At 39.0% G+C, this 24065-nt stretch overlaps 3 protein-coding genes and 3 non-coding genes across 6 annotated transcripts; 5 read left to right on the top strand and 1 right to left on the bottom strand.

Moving 5' to 3' along the window:
* Positions 1-254: 254 nt before the first annotated feature.
* On the bottom strand, positions 255-1592 carry LOC117616538. The gene has a single exon (XM_034345880.1). The coding sequence runs from the start codon at positions 1113-1115 to the stop codon at positions 291-293; it is 825 nt and encodes a 274-aa protein (XP_034201771.1). The 5' UTR covers positions 1116-1592; the 3' UTR covers positions 255-290.
* Positions 1593-14914: 13322 nt separating this feature from the next.
* LOC117623951 (60S ribosomal protein L17-2) lies at positions 14915-17672 on the top strand. Its single transcript, XM_034355015.1, has 7 exons — positions 14915-15015; positions 15135-15171; positions 15329-15369; positions 16707-16937; positions 17020-17122; positions 17203-17270; positions 17380-17672. Exons 1-7 carry the CDS (start codon positions 15013-15015, stop codon positions 17446-17448), a joined length of 552 nt encoding a protein of 183 aa, XP_034210906.1. The 5' UTR covers positions 14915-15012; the 3' UTR covers positions 17449-17672.
* Positions 15971-16109, top strand: LOC117616914. Its single transcript, XR_004584256.1, has one exon. It is a non-coding gene; the product is annotated as a small nucleolar RNA snoR74 (small nucleolar RNA).
* Positions 16148-16285, top strand: LOC117616912. Its single transcript, XR_004584254.1, has one exon. It is a non-coding gene; the product is annotated as a small nucleolar RNA snoR74 (small nucleolar RNA).
* On the top strand, positions 16327-16464 carry LOC117616913. Its single transcript, XR_004584255.1, has one exon. It is a non-coding gene; the product is annotated as a small nucleolar RNA snoR74 (small nucleolar RNA).
* A 5160-nt stretch (positions 17673-22832) lies between the features above and the next one.
* Positions 22833-24031, top strand: LOC117623966 (probable signal peptidase complex subunit 1). Its single transcript, XM_034355039.1, has 3 exons — positions 22833-22944; positions 23301-23339; positions 23568-24031. The coding sequence occupies exon 3, from the start codon at positions 23568-23570 to the stop codon at positions 23847-23849; it is 282 nt and encodes a 93-aa protein (XP_034210930.1). The 5' UTR covers positions 22833-22944; positions 23301-23339; the 3' UTR covers positions 23850-24031.
* Positions 24032-24065: the final 34 nt, after the last annotated feature.

Consider the following 24065-nt stretch of genomic DNA (forward strand, 5'->3'; position numbering starts at 1 on the left):
CTTACTTTTTCATTACCAATTTTTGCTTGTGTTGAACCCAAATTTGGATTTATTTCGTTTCCCTTTTTGCTTGCGTTGAGCTTCAGTTTTTATATATATGCATAAAAACTCCAACCACACACTGAGATTGTTGAGACTTGTATTCAATTTCCATTGCAATATATATATGCTCTTGGACCATAAGCGCAACGGATAAAACTGAAGATTATTGACGGAAGTTCTCATAAGATTCATTCAATGCTTTTTGGCTTACATGTTCAACGGAAACAAAAATATGATTGATACCAACATCACCAAGGACTAGGCACAATCCAAACGGCTGATGAATAACTAAAGTTATGCGCTCCAGTTATACAGTATTGCTTAACAACTTTAGTTTCAAAGTTGAATACTCCTCGAACATGAATATCAATAATATCACCACCATGTGAATACTCGTGATACTCATCTGCGAAATAAATTGAGTTTTCTTTCAATCTTGGCAATTTCTGGGTGGATAATGACATTGCTGGTTGATTTTTGGCCAAAAATAAAGCACAATCACGCAAACATTCCACCTTCTCCCACGTTTTGGCAGCAATGTTTAACTTGTAGACATCAAATTTCTCTGTTCCTCTGATATTGTCCCCCAACCATTCCCGCTCCACAAGCAAAAGCTCACCCATTGACTTCACCAACCATTTTTTATCCCCCATCATGGTTCCGTGAATACCATTCCGAGCCATGGAAGGTCGAAAATGCATGATCTTCGTGGGATTATTATTATTATAGGTGTCTCCGAAGTCCCAAACTTGAATTGAGTAGTCTATGGACAGTGCAAATAAATGACCATTGTTGCGGAGTAGGATATCAAAATAATGATCATGTGAACCCTCTAATTCAGTCCATGGAGTAGTGTTTTCTCCTCCTCTGCCGTGCTGATAGAATGCTAGCCTTGTCGGTACGTTCAAGGTCTCATGAATTACCACAACGACAAAGTTGTTGCGAGAGGGGTCCGAGGAAAGCACAACTTTACGGATTGGAGACCAGAACGGCAAGGGAGGAAGCGTCCTGCTTTTTCTAGAAATTGGATTGAAAAGACGAATTTTGCCCAATGTCCAAGCCCCCTTCCCCATCACCAGCCACCCATGTGATGAACCCAAAAAGGAATCGACTCTAAGAAAGCCTTGAGACGCTTCCGTTTTGTAAACCTTGTTCTCTGCAAGGCTGAAGAAGCATATGCCATTCCGATTCCAACCCTATCGCGTGGAGGGGTACATGAGCCCTGGATATTGAGGCAACGGGGCGGAGGTATACATCTTGCAGCGCCATTCCAAGAAGAACAGACGGCTTTGAAGCGACTGATGTCCATGAAATTAGAAGCTAGCTTTTTCACGATCAACCCCAACAGCTCAGTTGGGAGCTCATCAGCCCACTTATTTGGTGTTGTGCTTGAATATTTTAGCCTCATTTTGGTGGAATAAGCATAAGCCATAGCGGTTGCTGCTGATGATGATAATGCTATTGGGATATGATTCCCAAGTATTTACATGTATTTATAGGTGGCGCTTATGATATAAATCCTATTTGAATTAGGATATAGAGTATAAAGAGATCTTTTCCCCTCCTAATGAGGAATGCTAATTAACCACAGGTGGCTGTAGCTAGCTAGAGTCTCTCACTTTGTATTACTCCACGTGTCCTTTGTGGGATCGAAAGAAAATTGAAATACACCAACCTCATTTTACCGTTTTAACCCTCTCCTTGACTTGACGGACCATGAGCATTAAATGCAATATTTATAATAGATCCTGCGGGGATGGAATAATGCCCCGGTGGTTGCAAAACTAAGCTTGCCGTTTCCTACTTCTAATTATTCATTACGTTTTTTCTCGAGTAAAATATTGATCCAGTACATTTTATAATTAGGGTAAACTACAATAAACCCTCCAACTTATAGGGTTATTTATGAGTTCATACCAGATTTTGGAGATATTTACGAGTACATACTCAACGTTGCGGAAAATCTACAATTTGCCCCTTCCGTTACCGAAATTGTCAGAAAATCCGTAATCTGCCTATGTGGCATTTATGAGACCCATTTTTTAATTGACGTGGACTTACAAGTGGACAACTAAATAATAAAAAATTAGATACATGTTATGTAACACCCCGACCCCAAATTTCCCCATATTTAACCTGTATTTAATTATTTAATTATTTAAGGGTATTTTAGTCATATTTTTAGCCGGAGAGAGTTTGGGACCGTGACTCGTATTTTTGGATAGGTCGTGCTGAGACGAGTTCATAGACACGTAGTGGGCTCGAATCGGAGTTGTAACGAGAGAGATATGGTCAAAAGAAACCCAGTGGCACAACCGTAAATATTTCGAAATGGGATTTTTATAAAAATCTGGTTTTCTCTCTCTCTCTCTCTCTCTCTCTCTCTCTCTCTCTCTCTCTCTCTCCCGCGACTTCTCTCTCTCTCCCGTCGGCTCTCTCTCTCTCTCTCCTCGTATCTCCGGCCACCGTCCGCGGCTGCGGTCGAGACCGGTGCCAAAAGGACCGGCTCGGCCTCGGCGTCACGACCCAGCCCTCCCCCGAGATCGGCCGCCTCTCCAGCCGCCGAAAAATGGTGATTTTCGCCCGAAACTTCGCCGGCTCCGATCTCCCTCCTCCGGCCGCCATTTCTGGCGATCAAGGTATGGAAATTCATCCCCTTTACATGTTCTAGCTGATGGTTGGGTAGGAATTGATCGATTCGTAGCGTAGGCAATCCGATTTTCGAATTGAAAATTGGCCGAACTTCGGCCGCCTTAATCGGCCGTTTCTGGCCACTTTTTGGGGGTTGCCCAAGAACAAAAGTGACTCCAAATGGGGTATTTTACCTAGGGTAGGAGTTTGGAGTCTCGGTTCCAAGATTTTTCGACGGACCGTTATCGCTTTGGACACCCGGTCTGCCCGCGCGTGTGGCGGCGCGTGGGCCAGGGTGGTGGCGTGTCTCTGGGCAGTTTTGAGGTCCTCGTGCCGTCACGAGCGCGTAGGATTTCGCGGATCTCAATTCGGACGTCGTTTGACTATCGAGCGGATATCGCCTATCGGGCGTTATCCGGGTTCGATAGGATGGGACCGTCGGATGGTCCCAAATTTAATATATGTTAATCTGGGTAATTCTAGGATCGTGTAGGAATTCACGGATCGTGAATCGGAGCCCCGGATGTTCCGATTCAATAATTTAAAGTTTATATTTTATATTAACCGTTAGATCGGACGATCGTGAGCGATTCAACCGTCCGATCTGAACCAAACTTGCAGGACAAGTGTCCTATACCTTATAGAACCCATAGGAACTTTCGGATCGGAGTTTGGAGGTCGTGGTCCCCGTGGGCCCGTTTGACCAGGGTTAGGGTAGTTTGACCCTTGGTTGACCGTGAGTCTCCCGGAGTAATCTCACCTTCCCAGGGGGATTATCTGGTGCTAGACTATTCTTGGGGTTTACGCAATATTAGAATAATTGTATATTTATAGAATTAGAATTATACGGTTGTATAAGAATACAACAGAGTCTAGAATGTCAGTGGGAGTGCTATATGCACTACCTCAAGTACCTCCTCGGATTTTGGATTCACTACGTGTACCATTAAGTGAAAGCTAGGTCCCACGTGGCGTAGGTTATCCGGCGTGTGGACAGACCCCATACGTGGCGTTGGTTGTACCGGCGTATGGGGAGATATTGTAGTATTGTGTTGAGGTCGCACGTGGCGTAGGTTATCCGGCGTGTCGACAGGCCCCATACGTGGCGTTGGTTGTACCGGCGTATGGGGAGATTTGTGATATGATGTTGAGGTCCCGCGTGGCGTAGGTTATCCGGCGTTGGGACAGACCCCATACGTGGCGTTGGTTGTACCGGCGTATGGGGAGATTTGTGATATGATGTTGAGGTCCCGCGTGGCGTAGGTTATCCGGCGTTGGGACAGACCCCATACGTGGCGTTGGTTGTACCAGCGTATGGGGAGATATTGTGATATTATGTTGAGGTCGCACGTGGCGTAGGTTATCCGGCGTGTTGACAGGCCCCATACGTGGCGTTGGTTGTACCGGCGTATGGGGAGATTATGTGAATTATAGAGAGATGAAATGAGGTATCGCCTAAGTATAGAACTGGGATGTATGGAAGAACTACGTGTGGCTTGATCCCTCGGTGAGGGTACGTAGGCAGCCTAAGGTTGTTAGGTGCAGCCGCAGACTATTATTAGTCATAAAGGGGTATTTGATTTGTTGGGTAGTTGTTTAAGATTTATTGGAAGGCCGAATGCCATTTGTGTGTATTGCATGAAATTATATTGTGCATGCTGCCAGTTGGGAATATAAATTGTGTTTTTATGCAGGTATAAATTTTGGGGAAATGTCCAATTTATAGGGGAGACTCTACCGAAATTTCGGCAGAAAGTCTCGGTCTTTAGTAAGTGGGCCCGGCATCGGGGTGATGTCAGGAATTCAAAAGGGTTCGTCCCGGATTTTGGAAAAATTTGGGGCGGGTCCTTTCATGTTAAAAATAATTTTTAAATAATATTAAAATCATTAAAAATGAAAAAAAAAATATCAACTCTCTTCTCCTACCCAGCCAACCCTCTCTTCCTCCCGGCTCAACCCCACCTCTCAACCACCCCTCTCCCATTGCCCACCAAAACCCATTAGGAAAAAAAACCATCAGACCCACCCTCGCTCCCTCCCTACCCAATGGTCTGAAATCTCTCAGCCCACCCCAGCCTAACACCACCCCTAAGCCTCTGAGCCCCAACATCCGACATCCAAAATGAATTAAACCCAGAAAAGAAAACATCTAGAAATCAAAGTATCCAAAGCTAAACATCAGATCAAGTGTAGAGAGACAGAGAAAAAAAAGAACTTTAAGAGAAAAAGAGAGAGACAAACATGAAAAAAAATCAAAAAAACCACTTCTGCTCCAGATTGGAGATGTGGAAGACGCAGAAACAAAAGCCAAAAGAAACCAAAAATAAAGCTTCAAATTAATGCCTCAAATCCCCAGCTTCTTTTATTCTTTTTAATCTTCTTGGTACTTGTACACACAGAAAATAAAGCAAAGCAACATTGTTAAAGAACTTTCTCTAATTTGTGCTATTATAAAAATAAATAAATAAATAAAAAACCACTTCTGCTCCAAATTGCTGTTGCTGTGGTACAGAGACTTGAACTGGGAAATGGAGATTCTTCTCTCTCTTGCAATCATCTCTGCTTGGCACCCATCTGGGTTTTCCTCAAAACTCTGAGAATTCACATTGGCATCCATCAGTTGGAGCACAGATCTTACCATGTTCTTTAATAGAGCCACTATTTGAATTCAAACCCTACGGTTGCAAAACACTAAAAAGGCCCAATTTCAAGCTTCGCTCGATCAAAGGAGGATCTTTTTGTGGCTGAGGAGATCGATGACCTTGTGGTGGATTCAGAGTCGGTGCGGGTTTGGGGGTTGTCTGCGAGATGTCTTTGGGAGATTTTGAAGAGGAAGAGGGACACGAAGAAATGGAACACGATCTAGGGTTGAAGAAATCTTTGGGGGGAGGGGGGGAAGAAATCGGGGAGAGAGAGAGAGAATCTGGGTAGAGTTTTTAATTTTTTTAATTTTTAATTTAATATTTTTAATTTTTTAATTCAAAAAGTAAATTTTTTATTATTTTTTGTCCACATGGAATCTCACGTCAATTAAAAAATAGGTCCCACAAATTCCACATAGGCAGATAATAGATTTTCTGACGATCTCGCTAACGGAGGGGGCAAATTGTAGGTTTTCCGCGACGTTGAGTATGTACTCGTAAATGTCCCCAAAATCGGGTATGAATTCGTAAATGACTCTATAATTTATGGGGTTTACTGTAGTTTACCCTTATAATTATGATCGCGTTCTAAAAATACCACTTATTTTATCATTTTGGTTTAACAACGTGTTTGGTAAAGTATATTAAAGCTCCTTATTTTAAAATTAATAGCGTTCTCTCACAACAGCTTTTAAAAGTACTTGCTAAATTTCATTAAAAAAAATTGATTTTTACTTCTTTTTTCCTAAAGTTAGGAAGGGGAGAGGGAACTCACACACACAGATACCATGATGACTAAAACCCAATAAGGCGGCCTTGGCATGGTACAAGTGGCGCCACTGCACAAGGTCTCTGATTTTTTAGGCCCTTGAATTTTTTTTACTTTATATTATATATTCATATTATAAAAACTGTATTTATACTCCATCGTGCAGTATATTGAAACTAAAGTGTATTTAGTGGAGCTAATTTCTACTGTATATCCCTTAATACAAGACCTAGGTTCGAGTATTCGTAGTTTTATTCTTTTTTCCATTATAATTGTAACAATCCGATCCTTAATTAATTCTTAATTACTATTTTATTCAGAAAGGACTAGAATACCCCTTGAATATTTTACTATGTTTAAAGTTGACTTTTTGATCAGGGAGGAATTTGGGAATTTCAGTTGTACCGTTGCGTAGAGCACATCTAGATGAGTCCGTAGACACATAGTGGGCTCAAATCCGAGTTGTAATGAGAGAGATACGGTCAAGTTACAGTGAAGGGAAAAATGGTAATTTGTCAGATCATATTTTTAAAAACCCCTCTCTCCTCCGTGCGACACACTCTCTCTCCTCTCTCTTTCTCCTCTCCTCCGACGCCGTCACTCTCTCTTCGATTCTCTTAGCACCGGCCACGGTAAGGGCCGGCACCAGGCACAATCGAACCGGCTCGACGCCCCGGTCACGACCCACCAGTTTTCCGGACCGAAAAACACGAATCTCAACGGCGGTTTGGTTGGTTTGGGCCAGTTTCTTCCTGCTGTCGTGTTGCTCCGATCGTTAGCCAATTGCGGTGAATCAGGTATGGTTTCTCCTCCTTTTTCCATGATCTAGCTGCCTGTTGGATAGGATTGGAACGATTCTTCGTTTAGAGTATCAATTTTGAAACCTATGTTTTGGCCGGATTTCGGGGTGAAATTCCGGCCACTTTCCGTCCGAATTGGACGTTGCCGTAGTTGAATAAGTTGCTCCACTCGTCGAGTAGTAGCTATAGCCGGAAGGGTGGCCCTCGATTATAAAGTTGTCCGGTCACCGGTATTGCTTAGGGCACCCACGCGCTGCCAGCTCGTGTGGCGGCGCATGGGCACTGTAGCAGAGATATATTGTGTTCCAATGTGATCTCCAAGTTGTCACGAGCGCGTAGATGTGCTCGGATTTCAATTCGGATGTCGTGTGGCTATCGAATGAGTTACGCCTATTGTGCGTTATCTGGGTTCATTATGCTCGGCCGGTTGGATCGAGTCCAAATTAAGATATGTTGACCCAGGTAATTTTAGGATCATATAGGATTTGACGGATCGTAAAGTGGAATCTCGGATACTCTAGAAACGCCAACCCTAGAGCTGGGTTTATAGTAAACGAGTTCGGATCGACAGGAGTTATCCAAATCTTGTCACGGGATGAATAGATAGGTTGCGGCCCGGATGTAAGCGGTATCTCCGAGGCCTGCAAAGATAGTTAGTTAGTTATAGGTTGCGGCCCGGATGGAAGCAGTATCTCCGAGGCATGCGAGGATTGCGGCCCGGCCTGCGAGGAGGGTATTAACAGTATTAATGGAGTTCAATGTATGGCGTATTAGATTCAGTATATGACTTATACGAGTATAGGAAAGAACTATGTGTGGCTTGATCCCTCAGTAAGGGTACGTAAGCAGCCTAGTATTACAAGGTGCAGCCACGAAGTTAGGTAGTAAAAGGTAGTCTAGTTAAGTGTTATGAAATCTAACACTGTTCCGAAGATGTTCTAAGAATGTGATTTGAATGTTGTTAAAAGAGTGTTTTATTCAATTTATTGAGGCCTGAGGCCAGAATGAGATGATGCTTGATTATTTGTTATAATTTGTTACATGCTGGTAGTTGGGTTGTATTTGTATATGCTTGTTTAAGAGGTGGAAGTTTTGTGTAAATGTTCATTTTATAGGGGAGACTCTGCCGAATTTTCGGTAGAAGTCGAGCTTGGAATTCTTTGGATTTGGTTTAGAAGGGTTTTTTGGTCATTTGTGCCCGGCACCCGCCAGGTGTCGGACACGCACAGGGTTTGGCTCGGATTCCAAAGTGGAATTTGGGCCGGGGCATTTCAATAATAACAAAATTTAAATCATTTTACATTCGTAGTATATATCACACCCATATGCTTTCTCCTAAAAACAAAAAACAAAAAGTACTTTCTTCCACTCAAAACAAAACCAATTTTTTTTTCATACCATCTTCTTTCTCTTGAACTCTTATATTTTTTTATATACCAAACACACTAATGTTTAACTTTATCAAATGAAAACATTAAAAAAATTATGAAATTGATTTGTGATTGTTATGACATTCTAATTAATAATGAATTTTAGTTATAAAAAAAATTGTTTTATGACATTAAGTCATGGCAAAAAAAAAAAATTTAATATTTTCATGTTAGATTATGTGAGGGCTCTAATTTAAGTTTCACACATGGCCCTCAAAATCTCAAGAGACCAACTTTGACTTTCACACTAAAACCCTGTTAGCAAAAGAATTAGATGCAACACAAGGGCTTCCCAGGAGGTTACCCATCCTAGTACTACTATCGCCCCCAAACTTTCTTAGCAAGTTGGATTTATTAAAACTAAGTACTATCCTAATATTGAGTTTTTTGTAAAATAAAAAAGTACTATCCTAATATGGTTTCTAATGAGACGTCTAAGCGGTTCCATTTCATTCTATGCTTGTCTCCATAATTGCAAAAGGCAGTAGTTGAATAGCTTTTCATAAAGTACCATGACCACAAAGTACTTGTTGTGAGGATTGCGCTCTACATGTATTTAATTGCATTGTTGTGATAAACTCCTATTGGATTAGAGTCTTTTAGAAGGTTCCTTATATAATTTAGGATTCTAGGTTTTTTCCCTCCAAATCGGATTCTTGCATTGACCCATCCACTAAAAGACTTAATAATTTTAGAAAATAAGTCTTAGGTCAATAGAAATTTCAATATTCGGGAACAAGTCCATCCACAAAGGACCTTAAACTAGTAGAAGAAAACAATTATATATATAAACAAACAAGGTCACATATAAACCATCAGTGAAATATATAACAACTCCAACCACAACAACACGGAGATTGAGGCTTGTATTCAATTTCATAGCCTTAAATCCTCAATAATTCAATCTCCAGTTCAATATATATATAACAACTCCAACCAAAAAATATATTAAACACTAATTTGCTCATAAACTTATTTGTCCTTATTTGTTCATTACCAATTATTGCTTGCGTTGATCTCAAATTTGGATTTATTTTGTTCCACATTTTTACCTTCATTTTTATATAGAACAAGTCCAATCACAGAGTGCTCTAAACTAAGGTAGTTAAGAGTTCAATAAAATATTGCGCTCTCTACATGTATTTATTTGTGTTGTTGAAATAAACTCATAGTTTGGATTAGGATAGAACCTTTTAGTGGTTTCACTATTTAATTTTGGATTCCATTCCCACTCAAAATGAGGTTCTTTGCATTTGACCCATCAACTAAAAGGCTTAATAATTTTAGAAAATGAGTCTTAGGTCAAGAAACAATTTCAACTTCGGAAATAATGTTTTTTTTTTTTTTTTGGGTACAAGCAACGGGATTAGAGCCAGCCACAGCCAAATTTGCAAAAAAACAAAAAACAAAAGAAACAAGAGGAAAGTAGGGGCAAGGAGGGAGGGAGGAGCATAAGAGAAGAGAAGAAAAGAGAAGGAAGGGGGGGATGGGAAGCCACCGACCCCAAAGGGGCGGCAGCTCCCAAGGTTTCTTTGCTTTTTGTTTACCAATACAACCAAGCCTTTTAAAAGGTATTAGGTTTTTTTTTAACTTATTTGTTCATTACCAATTTTTGCTTGCATTGAACTCAAATTTAGATTTATTTCGTTTCCCTTTTTACCTTCACCTTTATATAGAACAAGTAGTCTAAACTAGTAGAAGAAAACAATCGTATAAGGAAACAAGATCACATATAAAAGAACAATGAAATACATGTATGTATGTATGTATAAAAACTCCAACCACATATTGAGATTGAGGCTTGTATTCAATTTTATTTATAGCCTCTCTTTTTTGGGTCAAAGGTAGGAAGGTGAAGGGGATTTACTCACACACATTGGTGCTTAGGGTCTTTACCTGAGACCACTGATCTTAAGCCAAACATATTTTTCCACTATGACATTAGCTCAATTTTATAGCCTTTAACCCAAAATAATTCAACATGTATATATATGATATTGGAACAGAAGTGTTGTTAAGTGATGGACCTACAACAATTTATTGACATTAAGATGCCAATTAACTCATAGGAATACCACAAGACACGCAACTCATACAATGTATAACTCTAGAACTTCTAGAGACTTACTAGTAATTGCAAATTATATCCTATCATAAGCCTACCTATTACATGTTGAACAGAAACAAAAATAGTTGACGCCAACATCACTGGGGACTAGGCACAATCCAAACGGGTTTTGAATAACTAGTGTCCACATGCTCTCGAGATATATAATATGGCTTAACAACTTTAGTTTCTAAGTTGAATTTGAATACTCCTCCAACACGAATCTCACTCCAACCCCTATGCAGCTTCCGCTTATATAGATCACCCTCCTGATACGTTTCTGCATAGTAAATCGAGTTTTCTTCCAATTTTGGCAATTCCCGGGTGGATAATGACATTGCCGATTGATTTCTGACCAAAAATAAAGCACAACATAGCAAGCACTCCACCTTCTCCCACTTTTGGGCAGCAATGTTTAACTTGCAGACATAAAAGTCCACTGTTCCTTTGGTATCAGACCCCAACCACAACCATTGCCGCTCCACAAACAAAATCTCACCCATTGACTCCACCAACCATTTTTTATGGTGCGTCATTGGGCCGTCAAGAACATTTGGATTCATGGAAGGTTGAAAATCCATGATCTTCGTGGGATAATTATTATATGTGTCCCCGAAGTCCCAAACTTGAATTGAGTGGTTGGTGGACAGTGCAAATAATTGGCCATTGTTGTGGAATACAATATCAGAATAGTGATCATGTGAACCCTCTAAGTCAGTCCATGCAGCAGCGTTGCCTCCTCTGCCGTGCTGATAGAATGCTATCCCTGGCGGTCCCAAGGAGATATCATAAATTACCACAACGACAAAGTTGTTGTTGCAAGAAGGGTCCGAGGAAAGCACAACTTTAGCAGTTGAACCCTTTCCCGGCCTCAATGGAAGCCTCAAGCGTTGTCTAGAAATTGGATTGAAAAGATGAACGATTTCTTAGGATAATATCAATACGAAGGGATTTGGGGCACCAACTCCATTTGTCGAGGATGAGGAGGATGAGGAGCATGAGCCATGGATATTGAGGCAACTGGGTGTAATACGGGGCAGAGGTATACAATCTCGTAGCGTGGTTCCAAGAAGAACAGACGGCTTCAAAGCGAATGATGTCGACGACATTCGAAGCGAGCTTTTTCACGATCAACCCTAACAGCTCAGGTGGGAGTTCATCAGCCCATTTTGTTGTTGTTGGTGTTGTGCTTGAATAAGTTAGCCTCCTTCGTTCGGTGGAACAAGCCATAGCCATTGATGATGAGGATATTATTGGGATATGATTAGCTAGATTCCCAATTATTTACATGTATTTATAAGCTGGGCTGAGATTAGGGATATGTTTTCTTTATGCTTATTGTGCTTTCAGAAATTTCCAAGACCCTAATATATATATATATAGTAGATCCTGCGGTGGGATGAAAGAGGGTAATTTTGTACCATTGTTATGTCATCGGCACCAAAATATAAAAGGAGAAAGAAAATAATAGAAATAAGAGCCTTCCTAAACAAATTGAGAGAACATAATTCACAGAATTTTCCTAATTAAGGTTGTGGAATTCATAAAAACTCTATTACTTGCCAACTTTTTTTTTTCTCTTTTTTTTTCTTCTTCCCCAGTTTCCTATATTTTAGATTTCTTTCCTTTTGCCGACTTCCCTCCCACTCCAAAAATTTGTAGCCCGTCTAAAATCGGACATATTAATAGGGCTTTGTGCCAGATTGGGCATGTGTCCTTGTTGCCTGCTGGTCATTCGGGTTATGCTTGTTGGGTTTCCAAAAACTTTTAAGACTCAAATATTTTCATATATAGCTTATGAGATTTATTTAAAAAAAGAGGTAGAAAAAGGAGAGTTCCAAAAAGTATTGCGCTCCACATGTATCTATTTGTATTGTTGTGATGAACTACTAGAGTGCTGCTACGAACACCAAATTTATGCACAAAATTTGTATCCTAAATGATGGGGTATTAATAAAATAGTGACATGTATTTTGCGTATTTTGTTTAATAAAAAAAATTATAAAAAGCAATGTTAAATTAACAAAAAGAAAGTCACCACCGCACAACGTATCCCATCACCGCCACCAGCCTTACTATTGTTCCGCAGCCTGCCGAACCACCTTGGCTAGTGCGTCTGGCTTTCCACATTAATTAGAAGCCCAAGGCTATGAGAGGTATCTCTTAGAGATGTAATTTAAATAACATAACTCAAACTATTTCTTGCTGCAAGTTATTTGGTTGAATTTTGAGACTAATTTGTGCAAAAAAAAAAAAAAAAAAACTTTTGAGTTTTGCCAAATACTATTTCTACGAAAATGCCATATCAGTACAACTCTAAGCACAAAGTGCTCAACCTATTTATAAACACAAACAAAAACAGTTGACTGAGACTAACGTAACCAAGTAAGCACAATCTTTTCTCTTATTGGGCCGAAAGCACTAGGCACAATCCAAACGGGTGGTGAACAACTAGCGTTCTTAGGCACTTGAGTTGTATAATATGGTTCAACAAGTTTAGTTTCTAGGTTGTATACTTCTACACGAATATCAAAATTATAATCACAATCCTTCTGCAGCTTCCACTCATAAATCGATTTTCAACTTCAATAAATTTCACAAGTTGGCATCCAGCAAGTATTCATTTAAACAGAAAGTAGTATAATCAGTATCACTTTGAATGTTTCACATTGATAGAAAGCCGGTAACATTATTATTGGGTAGCACATTAGCAAAATGCTGTTCTTTTTTTCTTTTTTCTTTTTTCTTTTTTCTTTTTTTTTCTGTTGAAAGCAGCAAAATGTCTGATATAGTTCTATGCATATCAAAACTATCTGTCAAGGAAAAAAGTGCATGAAACATCTAAATTTCATTTTCTTTTTACCTTATACTCTATCTGATGTACAAAAAACAGAGCCCCATGAGATTGAACTAAGATACTGAACTAGTATAGCAAAATCAACAATCATCTTTTACCACTTTGTAACTGAGAAGTACTGTTGTGAATTACTGGACCCTCATCCTGAATTGGGTTGACATCTTGTTCTAGCAGCACTTCGTCCCTAAATAAATAAATTGGGGTTAACATTAAAAAAACTAACAATAATTAGCAAGAACCCCCAAATTAAGAATTACTCAATAGAACCCAAATCGAAACTCATCACACAAAAACCCAAAATCAAAATTCCATTAATCAAATTGTGTTTTTTTCGTACTTCATACACATGATATTCCAAAATTTTAAAAAACCATTAAAAATCTAGATGAGTGATCTTCAAACCCATTAAAACCATATCAGAACTCATCCAAATTTTTTTGTACTTCAAACACATGATAGCATACCTCTGTCACATAGATGGCGGGTCTTCTTCTTCAACTAACGATGGTGGGTCTTCTTCTTCAACTGACGATGGTGGGTCTTCTTCTTCAACTGACGATGGTGAGTCTTCTTCTTCAAGTCGTTTGGTCTGCGTGAAAGGTCTCCAAGCGTTGGAAGAAGAAGAAAGATGTTTGGTTTCCCAGCGTACGTCGTTCCCAAGCGTAAGTGAAGTTTGTGGTGGGTGAGGAGTGGAAAAACGGGTTAAAAGATGTAATTCAATCTCAGCCGCACAAGTTCATTAAAACAGATCCAACGGTTGAGGGCCCCATCCCTCAAATAACACTATTTGAAAGATCCCTCAACTGAAGGGGACTATATATTATATATATCAAGATTAAATTTTATGCATGTGCTTTAGTATTTAATGTTGCAAGAGTATGTTGTGAATTTGTATAATAACATTTATATGTGAACAACAAACCTAATATATTGTGTTCATGATTTCGCGCATCTTATAATTCAAATAAGGGTCATGCCAGGGAGATCATGTTAAGAGACCAATTTGTATACTGTATCTCTAATAAAGGTGGGACCTATTGTATTGGTGGGCTCCACCTATATTAGATAGATGGTACACAAGTTGGTCTCTAAAGATGATCTCCCTTCCATTTTCCTTTGAATAAAATCGTGATATTATTGACATGCCACTTATGATATTCACACGATAGTATGTGGGTCCATAATTTTCTTGGAGCGTTAGTATTGATTCATTGAGAACTTTCCACACGACGATGAAGAGTTTGGTTTTGACTTTTGGTAGAAACTCAATTAGGCAGTTGGACTGTTTTACTGTTATCCTTCTATAATGAGGGCCTCATCTAAGGACATCAGAGATAAGATCCTCACTATAAAATGACTCATAGGATCAGTTCGGGGTTTGGAATATTGAGCTAGTTTATGTTATTTTTTTCATTTCATATTTTATGTGGTTCGATTTAGTTTTCAATTTAGCCCTTTACCATTTTGAATTGAGGACAGGCCGTACCGGTATCCAGAGAATTGTTAATAAGAGCCCACTTAAACGAAAACGACGTCGTTTATGATATGGGCCCAGTGCAAACTAAACTTTTACAGCCCAGCCCAAGTGAGAGGGTCCATGAGCATTAGGTCTGGGATTTACCTAGGGTTTCATTTTGCTTTTGTTTATAAAAGCACTAGTCCCAGACGACTCGCCTCCTCTGCTAAATAGCAAACGCAAACCCCTTCTGTGAGGCAGAAGCAGCATCAGCCGCCATGGTACCTATTCTCCTCCACCACTTGAATCTTCTTTCTCTGTCTTCCTCGCATGCGAAAGCTTGTTTAGCTTCTGAATCTCTACCGCTTCAAATGCATTTAACCTTCATCTTTTGTTTCAGGTGAAGTACTCCAGGGAGCCCGACAATATCACCAAGTGTATGTGCTCTTATCACTTTTCATGGTTCTAGATATCGTCGTTTATCTTCTATGCGAATCTGAGCTGAATGGCATTGATTTTGTTTTTCATTTGGGTTTCTCTGGGAAAGCCGTTTTGATCTTATAGTGGCTTGTATTTTTGTTTCGTTTGTTACAGCCTGCAAAGCAAGGGGTTCTGACCTCAGAGTTCATTTCAAGGTATTGTTATTATTTTTGGCTTGCCAGAGTGTCTGATGTTTCGGATTTTAGCTTGTTTGGGTTAAAGCCGGCTTGTTTGTGCTTTGCTGCTTTTACGTTAACTATGTGATGATTTACTGTGAAATGATGGATTAAAATTTGGTTTCATTGTCAAATCTGATAAATAAAAAAAGGCATGGTTTCATTGTGAAATCTGATAAATAAATAAAAAGCATGGTTTCATTGTGAATGGGTTGACGTCACTATAATGTAACATTTTGAATTACTAGTTTTGTGTTGTTTGTTCTAGAAATGAGTTTTTAATGTATTGCAATTTTTTTTTTGGTCCGGTTCAATTTTTTGGTCTGTTGGTTGGTTTCCTAGTTTCACAATTAGGATTCTGGTTGAGAACATTATGTAAACAAGGGAATTATTTTGCTCTTCTGCTGTGAGTTAAGTTTTAAGTTGAGTTATGGTGGTAATCTGTTGCATAATATGTTAGCATCAGATGGTGATTATAAAATGTTCTGAATCCATTTATTTTTCTTCTCACAAATTTTGTCCCAACTCTCGTAGTTCAATGCACACAGTTGCATGTATTTAGTTTTTTGAGTCCTGATGAAAAAAGGCAGGCCTTTGTTTCCCATATGTGAACTGGGCTCTCATAAACTTCAGGTAGATCACTTACATTGTTTTTGGGTGAACCTCTGTACGTGCATCAGTTGCATGTGACTTAAGGTTCAGTAAATGATGGAACATTTGCGCGTATGAAATATTATTAGTTTTTTGAAACCTGATTATAAAAGCAGGGCTTAGTTGCCTTATGTGAACTGAGCTCCCGTAAACTTCAGGGACATTAACTGCATTGTTTTTGGGTGAACCTTTGTACGTGCATCAGTTGCATGTGACTTAAGGTTCAGTAAATGATGGCACATTTGCACATACATGTAAATATTATTAATTTTTTGAAACCTGATGATAAAAGCAGGGCTTAGTTGCCATATGTGAACTAGGCTCCCGTATATTTCAGGAATATAAACTGCATTGTTTTTGGGTGAGCCTCTGTACTTGCATATGTTGCACGTGACTGAAGGTTCAGTAAATAATGGAACATTGGCAAGTGTCTATATATATAAAAAAAAAATTAAAAACCTGATGGATTGTGATCATTTATATTGTTATTGACTTTGCATCTTGCTTGGTAATACCTTGATTTGGTTTCCTTGTCAAAAGGTCTTGCGGTGTAGAATTATCTGTCAGTCACCTCCTGCCAATCTATTAAAATATGCATCGTCATAGTTGCACATTCTCTGTCAAGTACTCATTTAAGTCTGAACTTATGTTTTTATTTTTCACAGAACACGAGGGAAACTGCATTTGCTATCAGAAAGTTGCCCCTAGTCAAGGCAAAGAGGTATTTGGAGGATGTTCTGGCCCACAAGCAGGCCATTCCCTTCCGCCGTTTCTGTCGTGGTGTTGGGCGTACTGCTCAGGCAAAGAACAGGCATTCCAATGGACAGGGACGCTGGCCTGTCAAATCTGCCAAGTTCATATTAGATTTGCTTAAGAATGCTGAGAGCAATGCTGAAGTATGTTTCCATCTGGCTTTTGACTTTGTTGCTGTTGTCTTTATTTGTTCTGAAGACTAATAATTGCTGGACAATCTTTCAGGTGAAGGGTTTGGATGTTGATTCGCTAATCGTATCTCACATCCAAGTCAACCAAGCACAGAAGCAAAGGCGCAGAACCTACAGGGCTCACGGAAGAATCAACCGTATGTTCCAGAGTTTGGCCTTCTTTTATTATTGAAAGTTGTTCTTTTTGTATTGATTTATATTGCTAAACCTTTTGCAGCCTATATGTCATCCCCCTGCCATATTGAGCTGATTTTGGCCGAGAAGGAAGAGCCTGTCAAGAAAGAGGTAATTTGATGACGACACATCTAGAGTATCATGTTGAAAACTTGGGAAGCTAGTGACTGATTAATTTGATTTGCCTTGCCTCTTCTCTGATACTCTGTCTTCATTGCAGCCTGAGAGCCAGTTGGCAACTAGCAAATCTAAGAAGTCTCAAGCTCTTCGAAGCGGTGCTTCCTCTTAAAGTGTCACAAGAAATCGAAGAGGCATTATCGATTCATCGTTTGCATTGATATGGTTTTTGGCTGCTTTTTATATAGTTTGAGATGTTGTGTAGACAATTTTTGGAACTCGTGTTTTAGTTTCAGATTATGTTATGTTTTGTTGGAGAATATGCTTGAAAGTCGATGTTTATCATAATTAGACCCCATCAATATCATGAGCCTTTTATATATTCTTTTGTGCCGATTGGCGTGGTGTGCGACTCCATTTCATTATGTCAAGCAAATTCCCAATCTGAAATCGGAAACCGCCCCTTTTTAATCCTTGATTTGATTTGTCGTAATTTTCCATTGTGAAGCTGTGCCCTAAAGCTAAAACCTTCTTTGTTAATATGGAATAAAGGCGCAACAGTGTTGGATTGTTTTTGAATGTCTAACGAATTTCCCATCTAGAATGTTAATCTTTTCATAACAAAGCTTTCAGTTTAATTAACAGGTAGATAACTTTGCCTATCCTCGTGTTGTGATTAACAAATCATAAAAGAAAAGAAAATGTTAAATCAATTCACAATACCATAAAAGAAAAAAAATATTAAATTAATTTAATTGATATAGTTGTTCACCTCATTTGTCATATAAGATGGTATGTGAATGTAAGATACAAATGTGATATGAGTAGCGTTATTCTATGTCATAATCCAACATTTTCAGTCTATCAATCGCCATTTAGAGATCATCTTTAGAAGAAGAAAAAAAAAAAATCAATGAAATTAAAGATCTGTTGTCGTATCAACTAAATGAACACTTGTGTTAATTGTTACTAAAATTGTTGAATTGGATGACTGAACAATCTCCAATTTAATATTTTTTAGTAATGGAAAATGAATATTTTCAATTATGACATAAGCATTGTGAAAATTATTAAGAAATAACTTAAAATACCATCATTTTCATAATTTTAACTAAATTATTTCATCACAAGGGGGAGTATGCCCAGCCAAACTTGTTAAGAGCGATTCCAACGGGCGGGCCGAGCTCGAGGCGAGGGGGGGAAAAAAAAATTTCGTTCCACTGCCTAGCCCAAGCCCGGGGGGCTTGTGGGACCCACCAACTCGGGCCAGCCCGAAGGCGAGACGAGTCCGAGCTGCAGCCCGCGGGCGCTGACGTCAGCGAGTGCGTTCAAATTTTTTTTACCGTTGGCGCGTGCATTGTAAAAAAAATTTGAACCAGCGCGCGCTGACGTCAGCTCTAACGGGAAGTTGCCACGTGTCGCACCCCCAGCCCTCCGATCAGCATATCCGAATCCAATCCTACGGCTGAGCCTTTTTGGGCAATAAAAATATGAAAAAAAATCGGAAATTTTTTTTAAAAATTCTAAAAAATTCAGATTTTTTTTTTCCTATAAATACCTATCGATACCCTTCACTTTCAACACCAATCCTCATACATTTCATTATACTTCTACTATTATTCACTTTTTACTCAACATTTTCCTCTTTTTCATCTTGTATTTTAATTTCATATTTTTATGGCTTCTTCTATCGAAACCGGAGGGGCTTGGAGCACCATGGAAGATGTTTCCTTGTGTGAGGCTTGGCTCCAAATTTGTCATTGTCCCGTGTCCGGCAATGAGATGAAATTTTTTCATATGTGGAAAAAAAAATTCATGCCGAATTTTGTGAAAAAATTCCGGGGTCTACTCGTACGGAGATGACATTATCCAGTAGGTGGAAAATTCTCAATAAAGAGTTGGGAAAATGGAGAGCTGCCCTAGCAAAAGCGATGGACAACTATAGAAGCGGGGAAAATCGTACTAACGAGGTAAGTATTTTATAATTTTTGTTTTATTAAGTTTAATCTCCTAATATATATATTTTGTTAATATTGCTTGCATTTTCAATATTTTGTTAATATTTCTTGCATTTTAAATATTTTGTTCATATTTCTTGCAATATCAATATGTTGTTAATATTTCTTGCATTTTAAATATTTTGTTCATATTTCTTGCATTATCAATATTTTGTTAATATTTCTTGCATTTTAAATATTTTGTTCATATTTCTTGCATTTTAAATATTTTGTTCATATTTCTTGCATTATCAATATTTTGTTAATATTTCTTGCATTTTAAATATTTTGTTCATATTTCTTGCATTTTCAATATTTTGTTAATATTTCTTGCATTTTCAATATGTTGTTAATATTTCTTGCATTTCCACTTGTTTCTTAATTTTCTTGCACTTCTAATTTATTTGTAAGGTTAATTGCATTTCCATTATTTTTTTTTTTTGTTACTTGCATATCCAATATATTTTAAATATTTATTGCATTTCCATTTTTTTTGTTAAATAGATGATTCAAGCACAAATGTGGTTCGGTGCAACCGGGGGTGGCAAAAAAAGTTTCAACCATCATGAATGTTGGGAGGTGGTGAAATATTGCAAACGCTTCATAATTATTCCGACGGGTCCCGCCGTTGTGTTAAACGAGACGCCACTCCGTGATTCAATGACATCGGATTCACCTCTCGATTCTCCTATGAGTCAAGACTCACCCATCGAAAAGGAGCCGAGGCCCATTGGCCGAAAGGCCGCGAAGGCAAAGAAAGCGGGTAATTCAAGCAATAATAATTCAAAATTTTTGGAGGAAATTGCAAGGCAAAACGGCATAAGAATAGAAATGGAGCAAAAACGCCAAGATAACGAGTTGGCCCTTCAAGCTGAGTATGCACGAGAAAGGGAGTATTTGCGCAAAAAAGATATGGACAAGACGGATCGGGAAACCATGGCGATGGATACAAGTCATATGTCCCCTGAAACAAAACAATTTTGGAAGCTAGAACGAAGGGATGTTATGAGAAGAAGACTTTTTCGGGATGATGGGCCTAGCAACACGGATTGGTTAAATGATGGAAACCATTAAATTAGTTAGCATACCTTTTATGTATTTGTATTTTTCATGTTTTCTATTAAAGTTGTTGTAATTCATGTATTTTATTTTAGTAGTAGTAATTCATAATGACTTGTATTACATTTCGTTATTTAATAAACAAAGCATTCAATAAATTACCTTTTTATTCAACATATTCCATACTTCAAACAAAACATAATAAAAATAAAAAAAAGTACAAACAAGGCACAATAATAATAACCAACCACAACCAAACCATAATAAATAAAAATACAACACAACCTAACCATAACTAAATAAAACATAACCAAAGCATCTATGCTCCATCATTCATCTTCATTGCCTTTCACCGCCCATAGATGCTCCATCAAGTGAACTTGACGCATTTCATGAATATACGAAGATTGCATCTCTGTATATCGATCTATCATTCGGGTCATCAAATGACCATCCCTCACCAACGGTTCCGGCTCAAACGGTTCTCCACTTGGCCCCATGGGCCTTTCATAAATCCGTGTCAAGGCCGTGTTCATTGGATCCGGTTCGTAGACCTCTAAAGCATCATAATCGTACTCATCCTCCACAATCATATTATGGAGGATGATGCAAGTCATCATAATGCTTCTGAGGATCTCCTCATCAAACATACGGGCCGCACCTCGAATAATCAACCACCGAGCTTGAAGGATGCCAAAACACCTTTCGACATCTTTCCTGTATCCCTCTTGATAGGTAGCAAATAATTTTTGCTTCTGGGATCGGGGATTCGGAATGGATTTGACAAAAGTGGTCCACCTCGGGTAGATGCCGTCAGCTAGATAATACCCCGTCTGGTACACTGTATTGTTGACTTGATAGGTGATATTGGGGCCCTGGCCTCTCAATACATCGTTGAAGACCGGGGATTGACCCAGCACGTTGAGGTCATTTTGGGATCCTACAACTCCAAAGAAGGCATGCCAAACCCATGTGTCGAAGCCAGCAACGGCTTCAAGGATGATACTTTTTTGGCCTTTTCTATTTCCGTAATCACCTTGCCAGGCAGTTGGGCAATTCTTCCATTGCCAGTGCATGCAGTCGATGCTACCAATCATTCCTGGAAATCCTCGAGCTTCGGCTTTTTGTAGAAGCCGTTGGAGGTCCCTAGGAGTAGGTCTACGCAGGTAGTCCCTAGTGTACAGAGTTTCAACTGCTTGACAAAATCTTACCAAAGCCTCCAACGTAGTGGACTTCCCCATCCGGGCAATCTCATCCACCTGATCAGCAGATGCTCCATACGCCAACATTCGTATAACAGCTGTAAGCTTTTGCTCCGGAAGAAGCCCCAAAACCCCAGTAGCATCACACTTTTGAACAAAGTATGCATCATAATTGCAAATATCATGCATGACTTTATTGAACAAATGAGGTTGCATTCTAAATCGCCTTCGAAAATCAACATCAGAGTACAAAGAAGTTGGGATAAAATAATCTTCCAAAAGATTCTTACCCCGAGAATGCCTATGTCTTTCCACATTCCGGCGGCGGCCGACTTGTGAACCACGGCGGCGACCTTGGTTCTCTTCATCTTGCAAAGCCACTGCTATGAGAACTTGTTCATCGACTTGTCTCTGCAACTCATTGATTTCATCTGCTCTACGGTTTCTCTCATTTGTTTCTCGCTCTTGCCTCTCCAAGCATCTCCTAAAATCTTCCATTGAGAATGAATGAAGTATGAATTCTAAACTCTGAGAAATGAAAATATAGAAAGATGTGGTGTGAGAGGTATGAGCTGAGCCTCTGGTTTTATAGAAAATTTTGGCAAGATAGACATGCCACGTGGCTTGATTTGATTGGATGAAAATCTTATCTGAAATTTGAAATTCATCCGAAATTTGAACCCTAATTTGTATGAATTTTGAATTTTGAAATTCATCCGAAATTTGAACCCAAATTTATATGAATTTTGAATTTTGAAATTCATTCGAAATTTGAACCCAAAAATTTATATGAAATTTGAATTTTGAAATTCATCCGAAATTTGAATCCAAAAATCTTATCCGGAAATTTTATCCGATTATGAATAGTTTTGACACGTAGGAACCCGAAAATCTTATCTGAAAATATTATCCAAATTAATTATTTTCATTAAAAAAATAGGGGGAAAAATAAAAAAATAAATAGTAATTGCCCTTAGCCATGGCAATGGCTGGAAACACAAAATACTATTTGCAAAGGCAACTACTATTCACGTGAATAGTGGCTGCCCTAGCTCTCCCCTTGCCATGATTAAGGGCAAATAGGTGGAATTGCTCTAAGTGGGTTAGTATTCGATGGTAGTCCAGGGGGTTTATTCTTGGGTTGAAACCGCAGGCTTAGCGGGAGAATTTAATTGGGCTGGCAACCCAGAACTGAATAGGACCCAAAATTTATCAAAGCACCACACGAATCCACGTATGCGCTGAGCTTATCGACCGTTAGATGCAAAATCAACGATTATGATTTCATTCACGGACCGAAGGTGCGTTTAAATTTTTTTTATTCGTCTAATTTTTCCCGTATAGATGCACAAATTCTCACTTTCGCTCAGTTTATCACTCCCGTGCTTTCGTTAGTTGGCCTGTTCGCAGGTACGCTACTCTCTCCTTCTCTTTCTCTCGTGGAATTTCAATCGTTTAGTTGCAGGGAAACTTGAGTGTAACCCAGGTCTAGGGTTTTGGATCCAAACTTGTTCGAATTTCGGCTGCTCCATAATTTTTCCTTTTGCAATTTTGCCATCACTTTACTTGAATTTGGTTCTGTTTTGTTCATCGGCACCCGAAGGATTTCGTATTGCTTAGCAGTCAAATTATTTCCATGATTTATTAGATCTCATTGGTTTTCTTATACGAGTCTCGACTCGACTGAATGGCATTGAATTTTTTGTATTTTTCTCTTTGTTTTTGCTTTCTTATAATGGTTTTCCTCTTTTCTTCTCGTTTTACAGCTTGCAAAGCAAGGGGTTCTCCTCAGAGTTCATTTCAAGGTATTGTTTCTATGGTTTGTTTTAAACGTTGCGAATTTGCTTCATTTTGTTTTAATTAATTTGTTTGGTCTTTAGCTGCTTTTGCGTCATCTGCATGCCATATAGTTGTGGAAAGAGGGATGTAGATTAAATTACATTATGAATGAATCCTGATGAAAAAGCAGGCCCTTGTTTGTTTACCTGAGGAAGATTACTTTGTTTCATTAAGTTTTGTTTGTAAATTTTCAGATGGATTGGCAAGGCCAAAAGCTAGCTGAGCAGTTGATGCAAATACTGCTGTTGGTGTTCGCGGTGGTGGGTTTCCTCACTGGTTACATAACTGGGTCGTTCCAGATGATGGTTCTCACATATGCTGGTGGTGTGGTTCTCACCACATTGGTCACTGTCCCCAACTGGCCTTTCTTCAATCGCAACCCGCTCAAGTGGTTGGACCCGAGCGAAGCCGAGAAGCATCCCAAGCCGCAGCCACAGCAGCCTGTGAGTTCAAAGAAGAAAGCCTCCAAGAAGTAAGAAGTAGGTCACTTTTGACCGATCACAGCAATGGAGTAGCATTTGTAAGTTTCACTGTGTCATTTGTGACACCCAAATACCGTGCTAAAATTTGAATGAGACATTTACATTGTAAGACTTATGTTTTCAGCACTTTATACAATGAATGACTAGAACTAGAAGAGATGTTCTTGGTATCTGCAGCTTTGTGTTTTATGCGTTTCTGATTCAGAAATA

Source organism: Prunus dulcis, chromosome 1, assembly GCF_902201215.1.
Source record: "Prunus dulcis chromosome 1, ALMONDv2, whole genome shotgun sequence".
NCBI classification, from domain to species: domain Eukaryota; kingdom Viridiplantae; phylum Streptophyta; class Magnoliopsida; order Rosales; family Rosaceae; genus Prunus; species Prunus dulcis.

Excerpts from the sequence above, each read along its gene's own strand:
- LOC117623951 (XM_034355015.1), top strand. Across the intron at positions 15,172-15,328 it reads GCCCGACAATATCACCAAGT|CCTGCAAAGCAAGGGGTTCT; the intron begins GTATGTGCTCTT and ends CGTTTGTTACAG. Across the intron at positions 16,938-17,019 it reads ATGCTGAGAGCAATGCTGAA|GTGAAGGGTTTGGATGTTGA; the intron begins GTATGTTTCCAT and ends ACAATCTTTCAG.
- LOC117616538 (XM_034345880.1), bottom strand. The coding sequence starts at position 1,115 with ATGGGGAAGGGGGCTTGGACATTGGGCAAAATTCGTCTTTTCAATCCA.
- LOC117623966 (XM_034355039.1), top strand. The coding sequence starts at position 23,568 with ATGGATTGGCAAGGCCAAAAGCTAGCTGAGCAGTTGATGCAAATACTG.